The sequence below is a fragment of the Scheffersomyces xylosifermentans genome (genome assembly GCF_036884685.1).
Source record: "Scheffersomyces xylosifermentans strain CBS 12540 chromosome Unknown RJT20scaffold_7, whole genome shotgun sequence".
In the NCBI taxonomy this organism is placed as follows: domain Eukaryota; kingdom Fungi; phylum Ascomycota; class Pichiomycetes; order Serinales; family Debaryomycetaceae; genus Scheffersomyces; species Scheffersomyces xylosifermentans.
In genome coordinates this window covers 1,019,019-1,033,344 of record NW_027042945.1, presented here as the reverse complement: position 1 = coordinate 1,033,344, position 14,326 = coordinate 1,019,019, and the positions used below count along the sequence as shown (strand labels likewise).

General features: G+C 40.1%; 8 protein-coding genes across 8 annotated transcripts; 3 read left to right on the top strand and 5 right to left on the bottom strand. All coding sequences in view use genetic code 12, as the record gives it.

Moving 5' to 3' along the window:
• Positions 1–542: 542 nt before the first annotated feature.
• On the top strand, positions 543–3,206 carry RJT20DRAFT_59104 (uncharacterized protein). Its single transcript, XM_064920882.1, has one exon. The coding sequence runs from the start codon at positions 697–699 to the stop codon at positions 3,043–3,045; it is 2,349 nt and encodes a 782-aa protein (XP_064772606.1). The 5' UTR covers positions 543–696; the 3' UTR covers positions 3,046–3,206.
• Positions 3,207–3,231: 25 nt separating this feature from the next.
• On the bottom strand, positions 3,232–4,015 carry RJT20DRAFT_130656 (uncharacterized protein). Its single transcript, XM_064917800.1, has one exon. It carries the CDS (start codon positions 3,966–3,968, stop codon positions 3,327–3,329), a length of 642 nt encoding a protein of 213 aa, XP_064772605.1. The 5' UTR covers positions 3,969–4,015; the 3' UTR covers positions 3,232–3,326.
• A 147-nt stretch (positions 4,016–4,162) lies between these two features.
• On the bottom strand, positions 4,163–5,661 carry RJT20DRAFT_130655 (uncharacterized protein). The gene has a single exon (XM_064917799.1). The coding sequence runs from the start codon at positions 5,511–5,513 to the stop codon at positions 4,281–4,283; it is 1,233 nt and encodes a 410-aa protein (XP_064772604.1). The 5' UTR covers positions 5,514–5,661; the 3' UTR covers positions 4,163–4,280.
• Positions 5,662–5,714: 53 nt separating this feature from the next.
• RJT20DRAFT_59039 (uncharacterized protein) lies at positions 5,715–7,225 on the top strand. Its single transcript, XM_064920880.1, has one exon. It carries the CDS (start codon positions 6,042–6,044, stop codon positions 7,137–7,139), a length of 1,098 nt encoding a protein of 365 aa, XP_064772603.1. The 5' UTR covers positions 5,715–6,041; the 3' UTR covers positions 7,140–7,225.
• On the bottom strand, positions 7,226–9,374 carry RJT20DRAFT_59038 (ubiquitin-protein ligase). Its single transcript, XM_064920879.1, has one exon. It carries the CDS (start codon positions 9,263–9,265, stop codon positions 7,313–7,315), a length of 1,953 nt encoding a protein of 650 aa, XP_064772602.1. The 5' UTR covers positions 9,266–9,374; the 3' UTR covers positions 7,226–7,312.
• On the bottom strand, positions 9,375–10,294 carry RJT20DRAFT_59037 (uncharacterized protein). Its single transcript, XM_064920878.1, has one exon. It carries the CDS (start codon positions 10,048–10,050, stop codon positions 9,484–9,486), a length of 567 nt encoding a protein of 188 aa, XP_064772601.1. The 5' UTR covers positions 10,051–10,294; the 3' UTR covers positions 9,375–9,483.
• On the top strand, positions 10,295–11,187 carry RJT20DRAFT_59096 (U2 snRNP complex subunit). Its single transcript, XM_064920881.1, has one exon. It carries the CDS (start codon positions 10,540–10,542, stop codon positions 10,909–10,911), a length of 372 nt encoding a protein of 123 aa, XP_064772600.1. The 5' UTR covers positions 10,295–10,539; the 3' UTR covers positions 10,912–11,187.
• Positions 11,188–11,441: 254 nt separating this feature from the next.
• On the bottom strand, positions 11,442–12,329 carry RJT20DRAFT_136863 (uncharacterized protein; the record flags this gene model as incomplete). Its single annotated transcript, XM_064918516.1, has 2 exons — positions 11,442–12,154; positions 12,290–12,329. The coding sequence occupies 2 exons, from the start codon at positions 12,327–12,329 to the stop codon at positions 11,442–11,444; spliced, it is 753 nt and encodes a 250-aa protein (XP_064772599.1).
• Between the last annotated feature and the right edge of the window lie 1,997 nt (positions 12,330–14,326).

Here is a 14,326-nt window from a genome sequence, read left to right as displayed (position 1 = left end):
CTTTCTGCAGGAGTCATGTTTACTTCTGGTTGCACTAGCCAATGCGCACGACCCCTAAATTCCTCCGATTCTTTGTCTTTGGTAATGAGTGTATTGGTAAGTTTGTTGTTAGTATATACCATATATACAGAGGAAGAAGACCATACAGGACCAGGTTCTGTTGCTATACAGAAGAAAGAAACAGAAACAGTACTAGACAAGAACCACTGTCGAATAAACAACAGTTGTTTTGGCATTATTCGATCCAGTCATCCCCCTAGTTCCATTCGCAAGCACATAGAACCAGGATCAATTAGCCGCCCATTCCACAGCTACCATAGTGTACAAGCAGTGTCCGTAGATCAACACAAATTATCAGAAAAGCATAGCCAGCTGTATTCGAGGTGATTCGTACATGCATCGAGCCGTTGATATTGTTGTTTTCTGTCTGCTTCGCTATTCTTTCGTTCGTTCATACCTAACATTTGTCTCGTAGTTGTCATCGGAACATCGTTGTCAATTGGCGCTTGTATTCATTAATCTCAACAAATTACAATTTTGTCAACAAATCGTTCACAGTTCCATTCGCCAAAACTCTAGACCATAACATAGCTTCGTATCTTTATAGGATCATCGAAAGAATTGTTGATATTGCTATTTATCCAGTCTGTCAAAACAGCCTGATCGCATTTGTCATCCCATTCAAAACAAGGCACTATGTCCAACGACTTCCTTCAATCACTGCCCTCGCGCAACATCATCGATCCCTTGATCTATAACAACTTCGAGTCCGAAGATAAAAGAGGCTCTAGCAGTAATAAGAACTCCATCACAAAACTATCGCCATCCAACTCCAATGGAAACACAAACAATAACACAAATCAACAACAGATGCTTTCATCTGTACCTCCATCTGCCTCCAAGTTCTTCAATAACAACACAAACCTCACAGGTTGGACCCCCCTTATCACTAAAACATACTACAACGATCAGATCCTCTCATTCAATACAACACCAAATAAGTATGTTATTCCTCCAGGAGCTACTGCTTCTGCAAATCAGGATTACATGGACTATTCCCAGGGGCTCAACTTGACCCCTTTTCTAACCCATAATCTCAATATGGCCCTGTCAACAAACATAAACCATCACTTGAGCAATATAACTCCTTTTCACGATAAGACCTTGCATTTAGCTGACTTCTTCATGGATTCACCCATCAGACAGACTCCGGTAAAGGATCTAGATACCATTACGCCGTCGAAGTTCAAGATAGGAAGTGCTATGAAAAGTAATGCTAACGGTAACAAGTCCATCTTTCTGGATCCAAAAAGTGCCCTGAAACGCTCAATCACGCAAGTGGATACTCCTCCAAGACAACCACATAAACTTTCCATTACGACAAAGGCTATGATAGCCGGAAACGATGATGATGACGTGACAGATTGTGAGGAGAAAGACGAGAATGAAAACGAAAAGGAGGACGAGAAGGAGAACAGAACTAAAGGAAAGGAGAGTCGAGACAGGTATTATCTCCAAACACCTTCAAAAAAGGTATTAGGAGATGCCAGCAACACTATGAACACTAAAACTCCCAGGAATAACACTAAAAAGAATGATGCGACAAACTTTCAGACACCATCTAAACCCATCCTGGCCTCTTCTCCATCTACTGTGATTATGTCGAGCGCTACAAAGTCTCCAACTCCAACAAACAACAAAGTTGAAGAATACGAAGGCAACGACGATGGTGATGATACATGTGACGAAGGTGAAAATAACAAGGAGAATATAAGACCTCCATTAAGCCCTACTCCTAATAAAGAGCTCAAGTCTTCCTCAATACAACCTGTCGTGAATGATGATTTGAAACCCGCTATGGGGGTATTTTCTGAAAAGAAGACTCTTCCTGTTATCAAATCCAAGAGCAAGAACAAGTATGGATACAGCGGACATTCTAGGAGTAACTCTTCATACAACGGCAAGTTTGGCTCAAAGCCGGAAGACACAGATGGTACTCACAATAAGCTTAATAATAGGACTCGCATGCAAGCAGGTATGAATAAGTTCCAGATCATCTTCACCGATGTGCACACACTTATGAACAATAAGAATAAGAAAAAGGGCACTAACGGCCAAGCCAATTCTTCCTCTAGCACTGCTAATAGTGGAAATCACAAATCCAGACCAGCGGCTGTTGACAAACCGCCCAGTGCTACTAGTCAGAAAAATTCAACAAGGTCTACTGCCCCTATAGCTCCCCAACATCAGCAGCAGCAACACCATCACCCCCATCATCACCACCAACAAAATGCTTCAGCGACACAACCAATGGTCTATGTAGCTGCTCCACCTCATTCCCAACTACACAATTTACCAGTCTCGACGTCTTCTAGCTCATCTTCCAATCCCTCGAGTCAGGAACATAATGTCTCCATGAACACTAGCAAGGAAATTAGTATAATTTCTGGAGGGAGCAACACCAGTAATTTGAATATTACCTCGAATACTGACCATTCTTCTTTTGAAGTTGGCGGTTTATCCTCGACTCCGAATGGAAAGTTCTTTCTTGATAAGATGTTCGAAAAGCAATCACCGCAGTCTCAACACCTCATGAACCAAGCCAATGCCTACTACATGTCTCAACATGGAGCTATGCCTCCACCGGGTAAGCAACACCATCAGCAGCATATGCTGTCTCAGCAACATCAAGCTATGCAACAGCAAATGTTGCATCCACATCAGCTGAATCAACTGCAGCAGCCAATGATGATGATGATGATGAGCACACCGCAACATCAGAATGTTGTAAACTATTCACCACAGATATACGGAAACGTCATGTCTCCTAGTGGTGATACCAGCGGTAGCAACGATAGCCAACAGATGAACGGATTCTCCTTTCCTGGTTACCAACAATTCAGCAAAGATATGAATTCCACGCCTCAAAACTACTCCATCATCAACTTAAACGGGCAATCTGTGATGATGCCAATGATGATGAATGCCAAACCCCCATTTGGGGGTGTTATGCATCCGGAGGAAGACCTTCTTAAGGAAGAGTAGGCCAGAGGTGAGTTTCATTGTAGCGTTGTTGTTACCGGTTTTATTAGATATAATTCTCACGGTTGTATTTGAACATCTTTATATATATCGCACAACGGTTAGTGCAACTTTCGTATCTTGTTTAGGCTTGGGCCAAACAATCTTTTCGTCACCATTTATTTTCACTTCTTCAGACTTTGTATTTAATGCATGAATTATATATTGACGTCGCAAACTAACGCGTATGTAGCGAATGTATTTATATCTATAGACAAGTATAATGATTATATATCGAACGTTGGTTAAACGTTTGGCGGAAGCATTATAGCACCTATTTGGTTAGGTCTCTCTGTAGCCAAAAGATCAAATATCTTAGCGGCATTATTGGAATCACCAATTTCTAATTGTATTCCTAAGTTTGAAAAGTACTTCTTGTTTGATTCACTTAACATCCTTGATTGCTTTCCCAAGCCTACGACTACTATTTCTGGCTTTGGGTGTATTTTCTTGAAAACTTGGAGAACTTCATTTTCATTGAATTCCACAATAAATCCATTGATGAGCTTGTATCCGCCGTTGCTCATATTTATCTCAAATGTTTCACTCTGCAACAATAATGCTCCAATTATCCTTCCTTGCTTGTCTGGCGATGTGATCAAAAGATTATTAGCCAAGTGAAATCCATTAGATTTGACTGATTCGATGTAGTTTAAAGGTTTATCAGAGTACATAAGAATGTCATTCTTCTTGAATAGGTCTGCAGGGTTGGACGCCGTTTCTCCTTTCCCCGTTGGAGGAGTTAGAATTTGTTCTTTGTTCATTGTCTTAGAACCTCCAAAAAGGTTACTTGTGGTAGAAGTCATAGCAAAATTACGGGTTTTGCTCATCGGAGAGCCAAATTTGTAAGCAGATCTTGCTATTATTCGTGGTACATCAGCCATCATTTTTATTTTAGTACTTATACTCTCAATAGGTGTTAAAACATATAGTCTACAAAAGAGTTATGGTCTTTAATTGAGAGATCCAAATTGTTAAAAATCGAAAAATGATATGTGCTACGGCGCTACCAAACACTGAATTTTGCAATCATTTTGTAGATTGTATTACTATGTAAGAATAACAACTTGAAACTACGTATGTTTGGATAAGGTTAATGGCAGGTCTGGTTAAGCTCGTTTCTAAGTTTACAGATGCAATTTATCATGCCCTTGTTATTTCCAAATAAATACTTTCTTCTTTCTGTGACAAGAAGTGGGCTATCTAGATACCAATGCCCTTTCACGATTCAACTTATCAATGATTGCAGCCTTACACTTCTCGTACACATCCAAACGTATTTCAGTAGTACGCTTTGGAATGCTTGCAGACTTGTCGTTACCAACAGAAGATGTTTCAGATAACGTGGAGCTGGCATCGGAATCAAAGAAAGGGTCACCCTGGGGTGATGCAACGGGATTGTACAACTCGTCCAACTTTATCTTAGCTATTGAGGGTTTGGTTCTTAAGCCTGGTGTTGGTGACTCTGGTCTCATTGATCTCAAGTCAGCAACTGACTTCCGTGGCGATAGCTTCTTAGGTGAAGAAGATGAAAGGAAAGTCTTGCTTGGTGAAATATTAAGTGAAAGATTAACCAAAGGAGCAAGGGATTTCACGGGAGTAGACAAGTTTGAGATGGACTTTGTCTTTTTTAACCGTGTTGGTGATGACACGGGAGTTTTAACAAGTGGATGATGCTTTATGTACTCTTCGTAGATTCTGGATAACTGAACATTGAACGCCAAAGTTACTAAGTATTGTCGTATAATCGCTGCTTTTTCATCTTCAGTTAGTGTTATTTCCTTGGACTTGTTTTTCAAGTCAAATTTGTCGGTGCTCAACACCTTCTTGATGCTATCCATGGCGTATTGATGGCGTGTTGGGAAGTCAATGGTGCTGAAATGCTCACAGTAGATATCTGATGTGGATAAAGTGTTGGCAATAAATTCAAGAGAAACACCTTCCAAGGGCAACAATATGAACCGGTATGTTTTCACTCTTCTATCCTTATGGTCTCTAAAAACGGGGAAGTCACCACTGATATCTTCATTGACAGTTCCTCCTTTAACAGGACTACTTGGTCTAGACAAGCTCGCACTAGGGTAGTCTGACAAGATACAAAATGAACGGAACTTGTTTTTCAGAAAATCAACCATTACCCTATACTCGTCATTGGTTATTTCCTTCTTGAACCCATCGATATTGTACACCAGATCCAATTTTTGGTAGTAAGATGCTTGGGACTCGTCGTCGTTGTGTATTCCATCCACGTATTTGAAGCTATTAGTGGAACTATTCAAGAAGTGGGCCAATTTGGTTATTTGTACCCGTTTGAAGGCGTAAAGCAACGACTTGATTTGGAGGTCTATTGAATCGTGGTCTTCACCTTGTTTGTACGATGGTATTGTAGCTCTTGAAGCCGAGCTTGCACCGAAGATATTCAAGAAGCTCATGAATGCTACCAACTAAACCACGCCCAAACAGAAACTACGTCTAGATATCTAACTAACTAACTATCTATATAAACCTATATCTATATAAACCTATATCTATATAAACCTATATCTATATAAACCTATATCTATATATATCTATATCTATATCTCTTTAGCACTGCACCGCTAACCTACACTCTCTATCTCTTTTTTTTGTTACCATCTACACATAAATGAATCCATTTCAATATCTCTCTCTCTTTAACATCTCTGGTTGTAACTACTAATCAAAAGGTAAACATCCGCATTGGGATGACACCTTCCCCATTGGACAAGGTATCCAAATCAGGCATCTTTACCTATTTTTCGCACTTTTCCCCTTTTCGTCTTCCAATATTCAATGTTCACTAATGGAGCCATTGAAGATGAACGGGTTATGGAGAGTAAGGAGAGTAAGAAGAGTATTCCTACCACAATTAGTAGTGATAATATTAATAAAATTATATAAAAACACCTCGTAACTCAGCAGAAAAAGTCAATTGAAGTATGTCCACACAATCTGGTATTACCACCTCGGAGGAACTTCTAGAATCGTTCAAGTCATTGAGCTCCTCTCCATTGGTCATCCGTGTTTCTGAAGATAACACTCAATTGATTCCGGATCCTGACTTCGAACCAAAAAACTCAAAAAATGGTGATTTAGAAGCGGCCTTCAAAGACATAAACACTTACTTATCGAAAATACATCCTCAGCCCTCGTACGTTGTCATCCCAATTGACGCAGATTCGGAGGATTTCGTGTTCATCTCGTTCATTCCAGATGTGGCCCCAATTAGATCGAAGATGCTTTACGCTTCAACAAAGAGCACCTTGGTGTCGTCGCTTGGCTCGGGAAAATTCTCCAAAACAAACACATTTGCTTGGACAGAATTGGAAGAATTGACCTATGAAAACTACCAATTTGTTACTGCTGGTAAGGACGAAGAGGGCCCATTATCTGAAAAGGAGAAGGTATTGAACGAGCTCAATTCGCTCCAAAATTTGTCATTGACACAACAGGGCTCTACAAGTTCATTTAAACGTGAATTAGCATCAATGCATTCACCTCTGCCATCTGCAAATCAAAGTGACAATCTCTTGTTCAGATTTGACGATGCTCTCCAAAAGGAGTTTGACACCTTGCCATCGAATTCAGACAATAATACTTTGTTGGCATTTAACATAGACAAGGAAACCGAGAAGATCACATTAACTGCTAAGGAAGTTGGTGTTGAAGTGGACCAGTTGATTGACACCCTCAGCAGGGCCAATTCCGTCACTCGTCCACAATACAGTGTGTACAACTACCATAGAGGAAAGTTTGCTTTTATCTACTCTTGTCCTTCTAACTCCGCAGTGAAGGATAGAATGTTGTACGCTTCGTCCAAATTGACTTTAATAAAGCATTTAAAGGCATTATTGGCTGAGCATAACTTCACAATAGATAAGTCTATAGAAGTCGGAGATTTGATTGAAATAGAATTGTCTGAGTTGTCTGTTGAGCCTGAAGTTGCATCTCCAGGATCGGTGTCATCTTCGGCTTCATCGACTGTGGGTAGACAAGGATTGAAGTTTAACAAACCAAAGGGCCCACGTCGTAGATAAATATGCTGCTTATGACATTGAAATTTAAATGAAACAACAAAACGAGTTGTTGCAAATGCTACATTTTGTAGGCATAATATTTAAATGATTTACCAATCGTAAAGTCGTTAATTCTATGTACTTTTTCTCTTAATGAACTACATACCTACCATTATGTGGTCTGCAAACTTTCACTATGAAGTTTGTAACTTCTCAAGTTCTTCCCTGACGTATTTGTCTATGACATCACGTAACTTCGTAGGGTCCTCATCGTTGAAATACTGGTCTATCAAATTGGTACATAATTCGCCGTTTTCCAAAGATTCAGAAAGAATATGTCCATAAATTCGTCTAGAAATGACCTTGTTGATGTTTATGTACTTCTCCTCTGAAGTTATAATTGGAGAGGGCGACGGTGAAAGCAAATTTACCGAAGATGAAGATGAACCAATTTGCTCGTTGGTGTTATTCGGCTTGTACAATGGCCTCAAATTACCTCGAATATACTTTTGGATCTCTATTTTTTGATCTAGCGTCAACTCAGCTATCTTGGGCTTCTTCCGTACTTTGGAATCGCTGTCATATTGTGTGTCACTGTCGTTCGACATCACTTCCATTGGACTATTGCCGGATGGAGACATTGACACTGGGGATTCTGCATTCGAGAATGGTTGAGGGGGTGGAGAAAACGGTGGTTGAAATGTCATAGAATTTATAGCCTGATGCTGTGGTCTTGTTCGCAGCTTTGATGCACCTGGTGGAGATGTCTTCAATTGACTAATTAAATTTGAAATTCGACTTGAGCTACCTTTGGTAGAAAAATCAGAGCTTTGACCTGTTGTTCCTGTAAGCATATCTGATTTCAGTTCTTCAACTATCTGTTTCATTTCAACTGGCGTTACCTTCTTTCTTCTGCGCCTCTTTTTGCTTTCTGGATCTACTATAAGTGGATTTGCTGAAGTAGAGATAGTAAGGTCCAGAGTTCCAGAGGAATGAAGAGATGTCGTTGGCATTTCTTCGGCGGTACTTGAGAGGATCTGCTCAGATGAGCTTCCCTCACCCTCTTGACCTTCATGTCTCGCTTCTTCAAAAAGATCCCAAGACTGTATTTCTTCCGGACTCAAATTCTGTTTCGCTCTGAGTTCTTTTCGTAGTATAACCCCACCATTGATTACTGGTGAGTAACTTTCATGTATTGGATTAGTTAATGACTCCATTCTGTCACCAAAATCATCAGTATTGTCATTATTGTAGAGAAAGTCGTCATCTAGCTCGTTGTTCTCATTATGAATGATCAAGCCAGGGCGCCTTCGTATAGTAGTTAGAGTCGGTTCATTCAGCATGTTAGAAATAACAGTGGGTGCAAATGAAGCCGAGTTCGTCAGTAACAAAGACCCAATGGGGTTTCTATAGACTGAATCAGTTATCGATGCTGCTCGAATAGTCAGCATATGCCCAATTCTACCGAGAGGAGTTGTTCTTGAGACTGGCGTTCGTGACGGTATAAATCTGGAACCTTGAGCCCGTCTTCCTGTTGCCGCTGCGGTAGCTGGTAATATGAGATCCTGGTCGTTGTCACATATGGGACAGCACCAATTAAGTAGTTCATTGGCTTGACCGCTTGAGATTCCAAGACAGTTGAGATGAAAGTTCGAACCACAGAAGTTGCAGTCAATCATGTTTCGAATGGAAGACCGATAGTCTGATGAAGAGCATATGGTACATACACCATTAGAAGTGACAGAATGAGCATGTCGTATGTCATCATCTTCTAATTCGCTATTAGTTCCTCCGTGAGGTGAGGCCGATACCAGCCGAGTGGCTGGGGTGATGTAAGCTCTAGGAATGTTGTTAATGGCATCATTTGGTAGAAGCTTATCTTTGATTGCAACCACCCGTTTAACTCTGTGCGGTGTACTCTTATTGGCGATGTTGATGCTGTAAAAACGCTTTCGGCATGTAGGGCACGAGTTGGAGTTGGCGGCCCATTGGAGAATGCATCGGTCGTGATAGTACTTGTTGTTTGACGTGCCACAGCAAGAAGGAATGGATCCGATCTGATGGGATGGTAGCAAAGGCTCTAGGCAAATGGTACACTCGTCAAATTCGTCTGGAGGCGGTTCCTCCGGGCCAAAATCGGATTTCATGATGGTGTCGAAATGACTAGAAAATGAGGGTTGTTGGTGGTCAAAAGAGATAAAAATGGTGTAAACAGTGGCAGTTCTATGGGTGGCAGTTATTCTGTCAGGGAGAAGAAAGGCTGTAAACGTGAGATTCCGGTGCTTAACTAATAGAGGGCAAAAGGAGCAGCAGGAAAAAGGCCTGAGATTTTGCAGTTGAAATGTGGAGGAGTCGATATAGAGGACTACGATGGTGTGGTGAGGTGAGGGTGGTGGTGGTGAGTGGTGTTAACAGATGGCATGGAAATAAGGAAATATGGAAAATATGGAAAATATGGGGATAGTAAAGTGGAAGAGATGTATAGATTCAAGTGGGAGGAGAAGAGAGAGAAGAGAAACGTAGATGTGTTGTATTGTAGCAGTATTATATTATAAGTTCTTCTCAGAAACTGGCTATATAAATAAACGATGAGACTACATAATGACAAAGTACTGTGTGTGGAAGGTAAGACGAGGCAAACAGGGCTATTTATATAAGATACAAAGATATAATGAAGTATATGTACAATTATCACCATTATGAATAAATCATAAAGAAAATAACAGATACATATACACATACATTTGCACATATGCAAATACAAATTCATGTTACTTGACAGTACACTGTTAGTGTACATAATATTACGTTTTTGCGAAGTAGAAGACGCATTAAGCACTGTGCGACAATAAAAGAGCATAGTAGATGATGAGATGAAGAGATAATGAGAAACCAAGTGGTATTGAGAACAGTAACGAAAGAGAAGTATCATTATCCAAGTGCAGGTATATATCTATGACTATATCTATATCTACATATATATAATCATATTCATAGAATCATCAAAGGCTGAGTTGCAAATAATACAATTAGCCAAGATATTTGGAACCAAAAGGGTATTATCCATCTTCAAGTCTTCTCAAGTCTTCTCAAGTCTTTTCCACTGCCAAGCTACTGCATTGAGCACGGGAGAAAGATTGGATAAATCTTCACAAATAGATGAATATTCGATAAATATTCAGGTATTCTTTCATTCTTTAATTGAACCCCATTGACCAGTACACATTGAAATCGATCATTCCGATCATTATTACAACTAGCATCCATAATAACCAAGTCGGTGAATACAAAACTTCAAATCACCATCTATCTCATCTCGTCTCATTTCGTCTCATCAGATCCATCACATCTCATCACATCCCATCACATCCCAAAATCACCATCCAGTAGATCATAATTATACAACCATAGCACTCATATAATGTCTCGCCACCAGTACGATCTTATCCAATGCATGAAACAACCAGGACGAAGCATCGGTCTAGTATGTCAACTGTGCGAAGGAAGATGCCCCATCTGTGACTCCTACGTGAAACCAACAACAAAAGTAAGAATTTGTCATGATTGTTCCTTCGGTCATCTCTATAACAAATGCATAATATGTAGTAACTTTCTAGGAGACGACCATGAACTTGGTACACCAGCATATTATTGCTTAGAGTGTGTGCGATTGGAAAAGGATAGAGAGGGTTGCCCACGAATTGTCAATGTTGGAAGTTTGAAGTCAGACATGTTGTTCAACAAGAAGAAGGCAGCAGCAGCAGCTGGACAGTCATCGGGGCTATTGAAGTAAGAAATTGAAGAGAATACATGAATTATCCAAGAGGACTCATCATGGAAGATATGTAATTCATCTTAATGAATCAAAACAACTTCAATATCAAAATTCAGCATCAAAGCTTTCAGCGTAGCTATGGAACCTCATGAAACTTCAAGAAAGTAGTCATAGTGATAACCAAGCAGAGCTGACAAATTCCTTCGTCTACTCTAACGTCTACATCCAAGCTCGCCTCCAACATCAAAACTAATATCTAATTGTATATTGAATACAGTAACAATAAACAAGACGGACGTAAACATTCGTAACAAAAGCGTAATCTATACGACAAAGAAAACCAGCCTGGGAAACCAAAGAGATAAAAACATAAATATAGACAACTATAGATATAGGTTAACAAAAAGCAAATATAGAACCCAATAATCCCATGAGGATTGAAAAAACCAAACTAATATAATAAGAATAAAGATAATGATGTAACCAAGTTGATTTGATGATTTTTGAACGTATCTGGTATTTTTTTAACCGTTCTTCCTTTTAATATTTTAATTCATATCCATGTCCATTCTACTAGCCTCGATTCCTAAATCGACCACCGACTTTATGCCATCTTTCCATCTTTCATTCAAGTAATCATTAACTGGCTTAAAGTCAACAACTTGACGCTTCTTTCTAATGACATTGACGTCTTCAATCTTTTTCCTTTTCGAGTGCACGTTAACTTCATAATCCTCTTTAATTTCGTTTAATTCTTGTAAATGCTGTTGATGCAAGTGCATCAACTCTTGGTTGTTGTTCATCAACAATGCAATGTTTCTTTCTTGAAGACTGGCGTACGATAAAGTGGTGTATAAGTTGTTGTAATGAATATCATCGCTGGAGGAACCTTCTTGTGGCTCGTAGGATGAGGGAGATCTAATGAACTCAGAGTATTTGCTCAAGTCGATGCCCCTGTCCATGATTTTATGCGCTTCTTCGTCATCATCATCTTCATCCCATTGCTCTTGTTCGTATCTCTCTATCTCCTGGTTCAAAAGGGGAGTAGGCGATAATCTTGAGTTCAACGGCGTTGGAAGAGGTAGTATCTGATCCACTAAAGGATGCATAGGAGTGGCAACATTGGCGGCATTATTGTTATTCTGATGAGGATGGAAATTGATGTTATTCAAGTTCTGGTTACTAAACTGATTAGCCAACTCGACTCTTATTAATTGCTCGACATGGGACCTTTCTTCGGCACTTATGCTTTCATCGAGATCTACACAACATGTTAGTAAGTTTGGTCATCATAAAAAATATCCCTTCGATGATTACATGGCCATTTGAGTTAGAGTTCGAGCTCATACCCAAGAAGCGAAGTAATACAAAGTTTAAACACTGGAAGTATACATACATGGCAAATGTTCCAAAGGTTCGTAGTTTATCGTCACCATAACCGTGATGCTGTGATAAGGGGGGAATTATGTGGATTATGAGATGCCTGGATTAGTTGGTTTTGATAAGCTTGGATTTAGTTGGGATGCGCTTTTCCTATTTTCTTTTCTTGTTGCTTTGGAGCTTCAAATGAGGTAAATAAAAGGCAATCGTAGGTCAAAAAGTAGGACTCTGGGGTGACTTCCAGGCTCGAAACTCACCAACGATGTGCCAGGGGTATTCTTGGCTCGATTTCTAGGTGTATCGACACTGCAATATAGCTTTCAACTGTCGTTGTTAAACAAACTAGTATCACAGGACAGCGGTGTAACGGTTCGCAGTATCAAGACACTACGAGGTTCACAGTATACGGATCGTGGATTTACTCGTCAAGCGAATGTCTATTGCTACAAAAAATTCTCTTAACGTCAAATGTCAAATGTCAAAATTCAACTCCAGCTTTCCACCGTATGCTATGCCTACGTCCTCACTGTAGTATATATATAATATATATAAATATAAAATATATACTACTTAATATATAATATTAATAGATAATATCTAATCCATCCATATATTTTTATTATGTAGAGTCCTACACACTCACAAAACCCTAATTGTAGTGTATAATTAATCGCAGTATCACTTTTATTGGTCCAAACAAGAAGGAGCCTACAAAAAAATATTGCGATGGATTTGTGGTATATGCCATTTACGAACTTTTCGCCATGGCAAGAAATTACTACAGATAGTAGCTATTGGCACAAGATATGCACTACATGGAACGGCGGAGGAACAGGGTGTGCGGAGAGAGGAGTTAGCAGGCATCCCAACAGTCCCATCAGCTCCGCTAGGCATGAAAGCCTTAGTAGTACCACCGATTAGCACCGTCTTGTGGTTAGGGAAAAACTACCCCGTCACCGGCAAAGGAGTACTATAGAAGGCTACACCGGGCATCTGTTAAGCCTGCATTTTGAAATTCTGCATTGTATGGAGTTTTGGCACCTGGCAAAGAGGCACCATATGGAAAGGCACCAAAATTGCCAAAAAAAAACAATGGAATTAAGCCCAATATCATGGCAGCGGTGCAGAACAATCCAGGACCTCCACGGTCAAATTCAAGGCTTTCATAGGTTCTGTTACAGCGATGCGTGTGATGGTGATATTTTTATTGTTGCGTTGAGCGATGTTCCAGCGAGTGGCACTCAAGTGGCTCGTTAGGCACGGGACTAGCTCCCATAAAGGAGTCGTTTCTGTTTCCATTTGAGCTCTGCAGGACCATCTGGCATGTCAAGATCAACCATCGGGTCTAAGTGTGCGATAGTTCATTGGCATTCTGCACGGCTCTCCAGGGTGCCCTTGGCCACAGCCAAAATGGGTAAGATTAGGTTTATCGGCTGGAGCCAGATCGTTCTATGATCGTGGGGTGCCATTCGTTTGGAATAAAGAATGCACATTCAGTGACACGGGGTGACTGCCTCAGGAGTTTTCTTCTTCTGCATTATTAATATGCCTACTATTGTTTCTGCAGTGGTGTTGACATTTTAGGACGTTCATGGTGAATTATTTCGATATTGACTTTTGCTTTCTTCATTGGTGCCTTTTGGGGGGCGACCGTCCCAACCTTCGTTGACATATTTCGCCGCTCATATGGTGCCATACTTCCGCCTGGTCATTTCCTATGATCTGATATTTTCCGAATTTTCGCTTTTTCTTTTTTGCATCTACTGACACGGCTCCTTTTCTTTGGGCATTTTAAAGTATTATTCTTCCAGATCATTCCGTTCATGGTTATGCCGAATGTGTTATTTTTCCATTCTTTCCGATCCTCTGCTCCTTTAACAAGCTTAACTAGATATCTTTAGACATTATTTTGTGTAAAAATGCTTGTAATGCCGCTCATTTGGTTGCTTCATATCCGAACTCAACATGCCTTAGGTGAGAAAAGTACATTATCATGAGGCTTTGTTTTAGACCATACACTATATTTGAAAAATTCTGAAGAACCAATCCAGAC